Source organism: Arachis hypogaea, chromosome 3 (genome assembly GCF_003086295.3).
Source record: "Arachis hypogaea cultivar Tifrunner chromosome 3, arahy.Tifrunner.gnm2.J5K5, whole genome shotgun sequence".
NCBI lineage: Eukaryota > Viridiplantae > Streptophyta > Magnoliopsida > Fabales > Fabaceae > Arachis > Arachis hypogaea.
In genome coordinates, this window is record NC_092038.1 from 6090472 (window position 1) to 6102786 (window position 12315).

The following is a 12315-nucleotide window of genomic DNA, read 5'->3' on the forward strand; positions in this document are numbered from 1 at the left end:
AGTTGTATTTGTTCTCGGATTGGTTGAAAGCTGAGTTTGTTCTTAGATTGATTCTTTGATCGATTATGACATGTGAAGTATTATTTCTTTGATCGATTATGACATGTGAAATATTATAATAGGTAAAAGTGAAGCAATTCAAATATATAAAGTACATACTTTATAAAAAGTTATGATAAATTAAATTTTGATAAAAGATATTAAATAAAATTTTATACAATATTGTTAAAATTAGTTCAAAAATTTGAATGTAAATAAAGTTTTATGAACTTGAGGGAGTAGGAATTATTTTACTTGTCCCCGCAGACAGCGCTAATTGTTCTTGTGTGGATAAACTTTTATAGTATAGCTCGTCTCTTGTGCTGTTGTAATACGCCTTTTCTTTAATGGAGTGAGATACGCCTTTTCTTTAATAGAGTGAGAATAACTCAGACGTCAAAAAACATAGTAGATGGATACCTGCAAAAGACACTCTAACGCTTAAGTAAGTAAATGTTGAAGAGGTATAAGAATTCTATAATTATAGAGTGTTAAACATAAAATAGAATTTATCATATGGTATCTTTATAGGCATAGAGTTGATGTTATGACCGTTCGTCATTAAATCAGAATAACGGTTATTAAAATCGTCCGTTATAAATTATGGCTTATAATGCACAATAAAAATCTAGTTATAAAGTGAAAGATCAATACTAAATAATTCACTTAATTATACAAAATATTAAAAAAAATTTGATTATGATCTATTTTATTAATAGATGAATCTATGTGAAATATGATTAAATTTTAATGACGAGAAATTACTTCTCTCTTTAAAAATTAATTTATCACCCTATTTTTGAGCAATCGAAAATAATTTTGTAAGTTTTATAAATCGATGAATAGACCAATCAATTTTTTATTATTTAATAAAAAATAAGACAATACTCAATTTTCTTAGAAGTGAGTATGTATTTAGCCCTATATAAGGTGGTTCAAATTATTTTTATAATGTGAATTCATTTAGTTTCTTAGGAAATTTTTACACTTATTATATATATCATTTTATCTTATTCGAATTTGCTAAACTAGCTTATATGTGTATTCATATTCATCAAAATGAACCCAGAAACCCAAAAAAAAAAATCAAAATTAACATTAATAATAGGAAATTATTTTGAAGGTTTCATCTAAATTGTTATTCAACTAAAGCGAATTACTAAATTCACCCATTCTACAAAAGAATAATGGGCCGAACTTTGAAGAGAAGTATTTATTAAACACAAATACTTTTACATTGACTAATATTGGTTTCATATTGATTAAGTTGTAAGCAATTTTAGAAAGAAAAAAAATTGAACAAAATGAACACTATAAACTGATTTTTAAAATGCAGAAAAAGCCTAAAAAAATGCCAAACTTTAAATGAGTTTAAAGGAATGATGTGTTGACAATGTTACCTATGAAAAACAAAAAAAAAATTAAAAAATTACTCAATATACTCAAAAATTAATTTGAAGAATAAATTTATCCAAAAAAGGTATTTTTATCTACAATATAAATAAAAAAATTGTCATACAAGTAAAAGTGTAAAACCATTTCGAATATTGAAAAACAGAATATATAATTTCGTGTGATATTTCTTGAACGATTTTTTTTTTTGGTGACTTCTTGAACAATTTAATAATTCATCTTTTTAAGCATATTTTTGTTTATTTTAACACAAATGAGTGAAGTTACAAAACAAGAAGCTATTTTACCGTGTTTTACTAAAATTAAATTTTTTCTAAAATAAATAAAAATTAAAATCTAATTATCCTAAAATTAAACTAGTAAAAATTATATATTCATCGAGTAAATTATTAAAATGATACTCGAAAGTTCACATCGCTAAAAAAAAAGAATCTAAAAAGTACTAATGACAAATAAACTCGCGAAAAACTTAAAAATGCAATAAGAAAATTAGATATTAAGACATATATTCTAAAAAGAAAATTTAGAGATCAAATTTTAATGTAAATTTTTATAATTATTATTAAAATTTTTTGTCTTTAAAATTTAATAATTTTATATCAAATGATTTTTTTATTTTTTATTATGAATGATTATATTTTTTAAAAAAAGTAAAAAAATTTAAATTTTAAATTTTGTTTCGAATTTTTTATATTTTTAAAAATATTTATTCTAATATTATTATAAAAATTCAGATCAAATAATAAATCATTTACTAAATGTAAAATTTTTTTATTATTTATTAATTATTTTTTATTGTATTTTTAATTTATTTAAAAACTATTTTATTGATGACATCTTTATAAAAAAAATTTATCCGTGTCTGAATATTTCGAGAGTAAGGAAATGATAATTAACTCTAAATTCATCCTTGATTTTCCTCAACCTTTTCGTGTTTTTACTTTTTAGTTTTTAGTTTTTAGCTTCACTCTGATATGGAGGGAATTAAGTAACAGTAGCAAGTAGCAGTGGGTCCCAGCGAGCAACGGAAAAACAAAAATGCGCCACGTAAGCAAAGGATTCGGATTAGCATTGAGCTAGCAAGACGTATATTTCATTCTCTGGTTCAGGTGCAAGAGCTACTCCCTCCTCCTCTCCTTCCTGCTAACGCTTCATCTCATGCTCCTTCTCTCTCTTCATCCATGGAACTCAACCTCTGCGTGAACTACCATAACCGTCACGCTTTCAGATTCACCTCTCCTTCCGCTTTCTCTCTCTCCACTCTCCGTTCCGTCCGCACTCACTTCCTCGGTTCCGCCCACACTCTCCGTCCTCCACTACCACCTCTTCAATCTCGCAAGAAATGCAACAGGTTAGGGCTTCTCCGCCTCCACTCACCGCGCTTCGTCTTCAAGGCTTCTTTGCAATCTCACTCTCTCATCGTCGTTGTCGTCCTCGTCACCTTATCCGCCGTTTCTATCCTCCGATTCACTCTCAATAACCGAAAGAAGTCTCGCAATCAGGTACTCTCAAGCTTCATCCACTCATTCCTCCATAATTGAGCTCGATTCCACACTGTACAGTTACAGACTTGCAACATTTCTTTTGTTTTGTGTTTTTCCTGCTGCGTTCTTGTTCTGATTTTTGGTCTAGTGTTCTCCTAATCGGACAATTGAATTTCAGCTTGTTTAGTTGTAACTTGAAGTTGTTTTTTAGTTCTTAGATTGTGATGTTCTGTGTTTAACCTTCGTTTTTTCAATACTTAAATGTTCATTCCGTGTTTATCTAACAGTAAACGGTGTTTGGATTGAGACTATGTTAACAATTCGGATATTCCGGTGTGTGGTGTGCGTGTCAATATAAAGATGTAACGTTAGTTGATGAATGAGAAACCCGAGTTGTTAGAGTAGTAGTGTTGACTACAAACGAATTGACTTCCTACTAGCTGTTAATAACAGTTATAACTAACTAACTATCTAACTGTCATTTGTTAACCTATCACGATGTAATGTTTGTTACAAAATTTATCGTGTCATTAAATTTTTTTGATAATTAGTTGGTTCAGATGGAACTGTACCAAATAGTCGGAGGAAAGTTAGAATGTATGAAATTATTGAGTTATTTGTTTGTTGAATCTGTTCTGTTTATATAATTGTCGCCTTTCTAACACTTTCACTCATGTAGACACGTGGACATGCAAAATTTGCATTATCGCGACAAGGAAGTAATGTGGGGAACCAGGTCATTGAAAGCCAGATTCTCGGTTTTCCAGAATTTCAAAGGGATAACCCGTTGAGTGAAATTGGAAATCTAACAGATCACAATGCAGAAGATAACCATATTCTCGAGGACAAAGAGTCTCAGCTTCCGTTATTGAAATCTTCATTGGTTCACGAAGCATCCTTCATGACCAACATATCAGAGTCATCTACTCCTGTTCTTGACTCCAGTTTCAATAATAGTAGTTCGAGGGTTTTAGAAGAGTCTATTTTGCCAGATGCTTTCCAATCAACTGTGTTGCAACCTCTAGCTTTTGCTGAAGAAATGGCTTTACAAGTAGAAGAAAATCAAGATCAAGTTGACTCTGATCCTGAGTCACCTTTGACTATAGTTAAATCTGAGCATGCCACTTCTTCTGTTGGTGTAAACAATGAACTCACAACAATCGATGAACAAACTAAAGAAAACATTGATGCCATCAGCTTTGATGTCCTTTTCGGTGAATCAGCGAGGCAAGAGCTGTACATGTTTTATGAGGATAACAAGTCTACAGTTGGGTCCATGTCACCACTTAGTAGTCTAAAGTCGTTATCTCTTCATGCTTCAACTAATAATGTTAAAGGATTGCCCTCAACAATGAGAAATACCACACTAAAAGGATCTGATATCTCAACAGAAATTTCTCCACAAGGTGCAGGTAATTTTATAAAGAAAATGCACTGGAATGTAATTTCATATATGATATGATTGTTCAATATTTACAAGTATCATGATGAGGAATTCAAAGTTTCAATGAAATTTGTAAGTAAGCCGTGTTTATTTATTCAGAATATATTGAAGGAGTGGTACCAATTTCCAGTCACACAGAAGGCTACACTCCACAAAATGGAAGTAAACACTCGAGGAAAGGTGGCAGAGCTCTGCCTGCCAAAGTTTTTCCCAACAATGGCCACTCAATCAACATGCAATTTGATCAGAAAAGTGATCAAACAAGGGTGGAGGATGATCAGAAGAATGACCATTCAGATTATCTGAGCAGATATAATAAGCTGTTAAAAGCTGCGAGGTAATATTCTGTTCTATCCACCTCCAACAAACAATAGAGAACATAAAGTTGTCTCTGAGAACACAGTACTTGTTGTGAGTCCTATACAAGTGACAGATTCTCTAAATATAGCAATGTGGTCAAACTCCTCGTCCCCTCATTTCTGTTGAGTGTTAACCATATCATGACCAAGATTGTTGCAGACCTAATTTTGCTATTACTTTTAAGCTTGATGAGCTTACCCCGAAGTGCATTGGTTTTGTTAGGTTACATGAAAGTTTAGAATTGCTTAAAGATATGGAAACAAAGGGTTTATTAGATATGACCAAGGTACATGCATCATTCTGGCTGTTATTTGATATTCCGCTCTTAATTTTGGGGTTTCTCTAACATGGTGTATTTATTGACTATAGATTTATCATGCAAAGTTTTTTAACGTCTGCAAGAGGAAAAGGGCAGTTAAAGAAGCTTTTGATTACATTAGGCTAATTCCAAATCCAACTTTGAGTACATTTAACATGCTTATGTCAGTGTGTACAAGCTCCCAAGATTCAGAAAGTAAGTTGATTTTTCATCATCACTCCACTCAATACCTGATTACTCCCCTCTATATTTTTCTTTGTAACCTTTTCAGGTCATGACATTTGTGTTATTTATTCAGGGGCTTTCGAAGTGTTGAAGCTACTGAAAGAATCTCGACTAGAACCTGATTGCAAACTTTATACCACTCTGATTTCCACTTGTGCTAAGAGTGGAAAAGTTGATACAATGTTTGAAGTATAACATCCTTCTTCTTTCATTTTCAATCAATTTAGCATAGCATCATGTCATTTTATGTAAAATGTCTTTCTCTGAATCCCATATCTGGTAACATTGTTACTCTGTGTTCTTTAGATGTTTCACAAGATGGTTAATTCTGGAGTGGAACCCAATGTTCATACCTATGGGGCACTCATTGATGGTTGTGCTAGAGCTGGGCAAATAGCAAAAGCATTTGGTGCTTATGGAATATTGAGGTCCAAGGTACAAAAGTTGCAACTTCTATCTCTCGACAACTGATACTACTTGAGTTGCTCCCGAAATGCTTATTTGTGCATGCTGATGTGATGTTTGTATGCAGTAGAATGTGAAGCCAGATCGTGTTGTATTCAATGCACTTATAGCTGCATGTGCTCAGTCAGGAGCGGTGGATCGTGCTTTTGATGTTTTAGCAGAAATGGCAGCTGAAATACAACCCATTGACCCAGATCACATAACTATTGGTGCATTGATGAAGGCTTGTGCAAATGCTGGTCAGGTATAGCTTTCTTCTCGGATTTTTGCTTTAGAATACAACATAATCTTCATCTGTTTCTTATATGTTTTCTGTCTCTTTTACTTGTTTTTACTTAAAATATGTTTATTATTTACAATTATGTGCTTTCTACAGGTTGAACGGGCACTAGAAGTGTATAAGATGTTACAAAAATATAATTTAAAGGGAACTCCAGAAGTTTACACGATTGCCATTAATTCTTGCAGCCAAACTGGAGATTGGGAATTTGCATGTAGTGTTTACAATGACATGACCCAGAAAGGGGTTCTCCCTGATGAGGTACCTATTTTTTTAGAAAAACTTTTTACCTCTTTAGTTTTGTTTTCCGGCTGTAGTTTTTTTCATTTATTAAGAGCTACAAAAGTTACTGACTCAATATGCAGATGTTTCTGAGTGCACTGATAGATGTTGCTGGACATGCGAAAAAGCTGGATGCTGCCTTTGATGTCCTCAAAGAAGCTCGTAAAGGAGGAATACATATTGGAATGATGTCATATAGCTCGCTAATGGGTGCCTGTAGCAATGTATGTCTGATTGTGTCTGGTTGAGTAGATTTTGTGCCAGACTTAGTGTAGTAATAGCCCCTTGATGAGCTTGAGTACTTATTTTTGTGTTATTAACTACTGGCAAATACTTACAGGCAAGAAATTGGGAAAAGGCATTGGAGCTATATGAATATCTCAAGGCACATAAATTGGTGCGAACAGTTTCAACAGTTAATGCTTTGCTCACTGCGCTTTGTAAGTTTAAGTTTCTTTGATCCAGCATTGATTAAGGATATTTGAAGAGTAGTTCCTATGAACTAACTGAAAATATGATTTGCAAAATGGTAACTTTAAATAATTGGCACACTGACTAAACATTTAATTGAGAAATATTAAGACAAGATGGTTAGAACATTGACCAAATCCACTATTAACAAAATTATAAGTGAATCTTGCAACTTGCTAACATAAACTATAAGCCAATGCAGTGTTAATATGTCAACAGATGTGTTTTGAAAAATTAAGATGGACAAATTTGAATTAAGTACTAAAAATAATTTAACATTTATTAAGGGGTTTCTGAAAACATATACTGTTAAAGTCAGCGCTGACAAGCCTCAGTTGTTTTTACTTTCCTCTTATTTCGGCAGTTGCATTATTTTGCTGTTTAATTCAAACAAATGGATTTTAAAACGTTGTAATGGACAGGTGATGGAAATCAATTTCAGAGGGCTTTGGAAGTTTTATCTGAAATGAAAGGATTGGGATTGTGCCCAAACAGTATCACATTCTCAGTACTGTTAACAGCAAGCGAGAAGTAAGTGATCTAAAACGACTTTTGGGCCCAATAAATGATTAGTTTAGGCCCTTTCTTGATCGGTTTTCTATGTTGCTCACCTCTTCTAGAAACGATGATATGGAAGCAGCTCAAATGCTTCTTTCTCAAGCCAAAATGGAGGGTGTTGCCCTTAATGTCAACATGTGTCGATGCATAATTGGTGAGTCATTGCGAGTTGGTAGTTTTTAATTCTGATCATGTATTTCTTCCACTTAAAAATTTCACACTTCTTCAAAAACAACATCTGGAATCTGGCATTGTTACTCAACGCTTTCTTTCTTTTCTTTGGGAGGAGGGATTAGGAGGAAGTATTCTTGTGAGTACCAACTTATGATTGGCATATCTTTTTACTCATGAGTTTCTGTCTTGATTTTCTGCGCATTTAAAGCAAAAATATCATGGACTCTGCTTATTTATTGGCCCAAAATGTTGATATATTTTAGCCTTGAGAGTTCAATGGTTAGAATTCCTGATGGTACTTGTGTCTTTGAAAGGAATGTGCCTGCAAAGATATGAGAGGGATTGCTTTGTTGGTGAACCTGTTTTATCTTTCAACTCAGGACGGGCCCAAGTCAATAATAAATGGTATTTGTTCTTTAATATTTCTAGTATTCTTAGAACATGATTCTTTGTAATCATGAATAAAGGGACAATTCTTTCCTTGATGATTTTGTGTGTGAAAGTTTTTACTGTTTTTTGCTCTTAGGACATCACTGGCTTTAGCAGTGTATCGTGAAACACTTGGAGCTGGTGAAAAACCTACAAGTGAAATACTGTCACGACTTCTGGGATGCTTACAACTCCCTTATGATGCATCGGTCAAGAATAGACTAGTTGACAACCTGGGAGTAAGCACTGAATCTTCAAGAAACTCAAACCTTCGCGCATTAGTAGATGGTTTTGGGGAATATGATGTTCGTGCTTTTTCAATACTAGAGGTGAGAATGGAGCCAAAACCAAGTTTATTTGGATCTTAGGTCTTATTGAGGAATCTGGATCATCAAATGATGCTGTAATAATTGTGTAGGAAGCTGCTTCATATGGAGTTGTTTCATCAGTATCATTCAAAGTGAGTCCTATTGTTGTTGATGCTAAGGACATGCATACGTCTACTGCTGAGGTGTGTTTGTCTAAGTCTCCCCTCCACTCTCATGACTTCTGTTACATGAAAGGTTCACACTTTGCTGTAAAGTTCTAGTGTGTGTAAAATGTCTAAGACCGTCAAACCTACATATAATTATTATGAATTATGAGGAAAGAAGATACACAAATGGAAAATACATTTACTCACGTCAAACTACTTCTTAACCACTTCATTTTTGAGAGATTTTTATTCTACCATTTTTTGTGAGGAAAGAAGATGCACATGCTATTTTGATGCACTTGTGCTTCCTAGTATGATGCCAACGTGCAAAATTGCTTCATAGTTGGATTATGGAGGCAGTAGCCTCTTGTTTCTCTCTTTGTCAACTGTTGCCACTTTCATATATCATGTACAAGTTCACACCATATTCACAAACACAAAGACATTCACAAATTTGTTCATGCAAACACGTATTGAGGACAGATATTTATGCTAGTGCAAATATTAAATTGATAAAATCCATCAAAATGTTTCCAGGTTTATCTCTTAACTGTTTTGAAAGGTCTCAAGCATCGACTGGCAGCAGGTAACATGATTTATTTTAACGTTAGTGCTGCGTTTGAAATGTATTGTCATGCAAGATTTAGTTTAACATTATCTATTTTAATTTATGATTTTTGCACCACATATATTGTTGAAAATTTTATATTTTTGAAGATTGAAGAATTTCAATGATACATTCATTTTTTTTACTTGATTATGACATTTATATGAAGAAAGGTCAAATGAGTGAAGTTGAGTTGCAGGTTGCAGGCTCTCTTTTTATTTAATTTTTTCCTTAAAGAGAATAATAATTCCTTTCGATTAATCATATACTGAAAGTAACAGCTAATAAGGATGTTTACCAAGTACATTTGTCTTTCTGCTTTTTCTTTCCTTTTCTTCAGTGATTATGCCAACAATATTGGACTTTTAACTGGTAAACCTTCAATAAATTTTTTAACAAAACCTAGTAATGTCCTAATTGGTAGAACTGGCTATATTTCCAAATGGAACTCATTTCCTGATTACTTTGTTAGTACCAATTACTCCTTTAAGGTCTTGAATGCCGTTTCTTTTTTGGAAAATTATTTCCAGAGAAAAGGGGTACATGTAATCATTTGTTCTCTCCTCCTAGATGATAATTTTACATGTTGCAGTTTTCCTTTACATAATACCTTGACATTTTCTGTTTTCCCTTTACCAATCTTTAAATAAACTTAATTGTATAGTTTTCCAATATTTATTTGCGAGTTTTCTAGTACAACAGAAGGGTAGGGTAGTAGCTGATTATATCGTCGACATTATAGCCCAACTGACTAACTGCTTTGCTCTTTGTCCTTGTGAAAATCGTCGTTGCAGGTGCAAGATTATCCAATATAATAATTTTACTGCCGGTAGAGAAAACAAAAGTTTCAACTCAAAAGGGGGAAAAGATGATCAACTTGGCTAACAGGTTAGAATAGCCAAATAAAAACTGGTATCATTGTCAAACATTCTTTCAACCATATTGTTGCCTCAAATATTTGCAGCATTACATTTCGTTCAAAAATACGTTTTGTGCTTGTAGCAAAATTTTCTCAGCTGCAATCGTAGAATACCCACACTTTAAATGCATGAAGTGTGTATCTTGGATGGTAAATCAAATATGTAAATCTATGACACTATTATATATAATCATTTTAGTAATTTACTTTTGTTTTCCGAAATGTACACATCTTAGTTCAAATGTGTATGTATACAAAGAATATCTTGTGAAAGATTCAGTGATTTACTTTCATTCTGATGCACCCCCCCCCCTCTCTTTCTCCCCCCTCTTTTTCTCTTTTTACTCCAATATTTCTCTTCTATTCTGTCGCTTGGATGATATTGCTCAATACATATTACTGACAGAAATGCAATGTCTTTGGCTTCAGAGTTGGCCAGGCAGTTGCAGCTTTATTCAGGAGACTTAAGATTCCTTACCAGGGTCACGAATCGAGTGGGAAGCTTAGAATTAATGGTCTAGCTCTGAAGAAATGGTTTCAGCCGAAACTCGCATCATTCAGTGGGAAACCAGGTGACTGGAGCTCATCGCCATCAAGACTGGGCAAACGCATTAGCCATCAGCAGCGAAGGATTCGAACCGGCAATTTATCTTTGGACTAAGTGTATATTTGTGATTCCCAGCAGAAATCAAGCATCTGCATTTTGCCTAATATTAGCTTTCCATCTTAATGTATTTTCTCAATAGAAAGTTGAAAGCACTCCTTCATCCAAATGGTATAAATAGAAGAGTGATTTAGACCTAAGAAAGCATATGCTTTCTTGAGTGCTGGCCTGAGAAATGACATCTCAGCAAATTCATTTTGATGAAGCCACCATCAAAATCAAAGATGGCACTGGTCCAATTCTTTTGTCCTTTACATGCAGCTATGTCATGGCCTCTGCCACGCGGATTATCTAAATTAATGTACGATGATAGAGATGCAGAAATATCTGATCTATATGATTCTGGTACTTGTATTTATTTTGTTTTACCAGAACTTTATATATGTAACAAAAGCATATACAACATGAAAAACAATACCACTATGATTTTTTGGTATTAGTTCTTCCTTTTGTGTTCTATCATTCAAATTGAAAATTATTAGGACAATTGGCCCTTTAGATGCCTCACTGTTATTATTACCGTTTTGAACTTTTGAACCCCCTCCCTCTTGTCTTTGACTTATTTGAAAAAATAAAGAGGGAAAAAACAAAATGGTAGAGCAGTAACTAATAATTGATTAATTGTTCAACCATCTAAAAACATCCTTAAACTCTTGCACTGAGGGGACAGGTTATGAATGAATCCGTTCATTTTAGGGAGGATGAATTTGTATTAAAAAAAATAGCAAAATGATAAAATAAAAAAAAAATCTTAAATATACCGCCGGCAATTGTGGTTTTTAAGCTATAAATTGTACGAATCAAATGTTTCAAAGGCTGGTACAGAGGGGCAAGTAGAGGACGTAATTGACGATTTTGCACCTCCAAACAGGAGACAGATTTGAACAAAATTTTATACAACAAAATACATTATTTGTCTAAAAGACAGAAGTTAGAGAAAGCAAAAGAGATCTATATATCTTGTAAGGTTCTAAAAAAATGAAGTCAGTAGGAGATGTTATCAATATATGTTTGATTCACAAAGCACCCAGTTGAGAGGTAAGGTTGATAAATGCATCTTCTTTGCATGGAATTGTGAGTCCTCCCATTGGATGGTTGAATCCAAACTCTTCCTCTGCTCTGTGAAGCAAGTCAACAAACAAAGGATGACTCAAGTATGATATCGGAACCACAAACCGCTTCTTCTGCAACTCTCCAACATACACTGCTATGTGTCCCTTTGGAACAACACTTGTCTGGTTTCCACCTTGTAGATGCTGTGATGTTGACTTGAATACCTGCTTTGCTTGGTGCACCATAAACGGCATACGAATACCCATGATTCTATATGATGATGATTCACTTCAAACTTGAGAATAGATAAATGTAAGAGATTTTGTTTATGTGATTGTAGTTTATAGATGTGATGAGATGGGAAGGGAAGTTGAGCGGTGTTATATTTATAGGATAGGTATATGAGATATCCAGAACATAAAGGTTGAGCACATTGGTGTTGTGACCGTGTAAGTTGAATAATGATGCCAATTAATTAAGGTACATAGGGTGGGTCCCACTTCACTCATCAAGAGTGTTCACAATCACATGGGGCTTTGTTACAACTTGAAAACCGCCCTAGTTTATCCTCTTCCAGCTCAGTTACACTCCAACAATAATTGTAGTAATTATATATAGTGCACAACACACGACATGCATGAGGCTGTGAAAACG

The 12315-nt window shown here is 33.6% G+C and overlaps 2 protein-coding genes across 3 annotated transcripts; one reads left to right on the top strand and one right to left on the bottom strand.

Moving 5' to 3' along the window:
* Positions 1-2469: 2469 nt before the first annotated feature.
* On the top strand, positions 2470-11047 carry LOC112789097 (pentatricopeptide repeat-containing protein MRL1, chloroplastic). 2 transcript variants are annotated; one of them, XM_029295553.2, is made up of 19 exons: positions 2470-2954; positions 3616-4348; positions 4480-4717; positions 4963-5026; positions 5110-5254; positions 5358-5473; positions 5591-5719; positions 5820-5993; positions 6126-6290; positions 6395-6535; positions 6652-6751; positions 7205-7313; positions 7403-7494; positions 7829-7919; positions 8041-8272; positions 8362-8454; positions 8956-9004; positions 9820-9913; positions 10374-11047. In XM_029295553.2, the coding sequence occupies exons 1-19, from the start codon at positions 2634-2636 to the stop codon at positions 10603-10605; spliced, it is 3318 nt and encodes a 1105-aa protein (XP_029151386.1). In that variant the 5' UTR covers positions 2470-2633; the 3' UTR covers positions 10606-11047. The 2 variants fall into 2 exon arrangements, with proteins under 2 accessions (XP_029151386.1, XP_025686638.2); XM_025830853.3 differs by having other exon boundaries at positions 2521-2954; positions 3616-4342.
* Positions 11048-11366: 319 nt separating this feature from the next.
* LOC112789098 (auxin-responsive protein SAUR21) lies at positions 11367-12046 on the bottom strand. Its single transcript, XM_025830854.3, has one exon. The coding sequence runs from the start codon at positions 11925-11927 to the stop codon at positions 11625-11627; it is 303 nt and encodes a 100-aa protein (XP_025686639.1). The 5' UTR covers positions 11928-12046; the 3' UTR covers positions 11367-11624.
* Between the last annotated feature and the right edge of the window lie 269 nt (positions 12047-12315).

Bases quoted from the DNA above. Each gene is read 5' to 3' on its own strand.
- LOC112789097 (XM_029295553.2), top strand. From the start codon at position 2,634: ATGGAACTCAACCTCTGCGTGAACTACCATAACCGTCACGCTTTCAGA. The intron at 2,955-3,615 runs GTACTCTCAAGC...TCACTCATGTAG, and splicing joins GAAAGAAGTCTCGCAATCAG to ACACGTGGACATGCAAAATT. The intron at 5,994-6,125 runs GTATAGCTTTCT...TGCTTTCTACAG, and splicing joins CTTGTGCAAATGCTGGTCAG to GTTGAACGGGCACTAGAAGT.
- LOC112789098 (XM_025830854.3), bottom strand. From the start codon at position 11,927: ATGGGTATTCGTATGCCGTTTATGGTGCACCAAGCAAAGCAGGTATTC.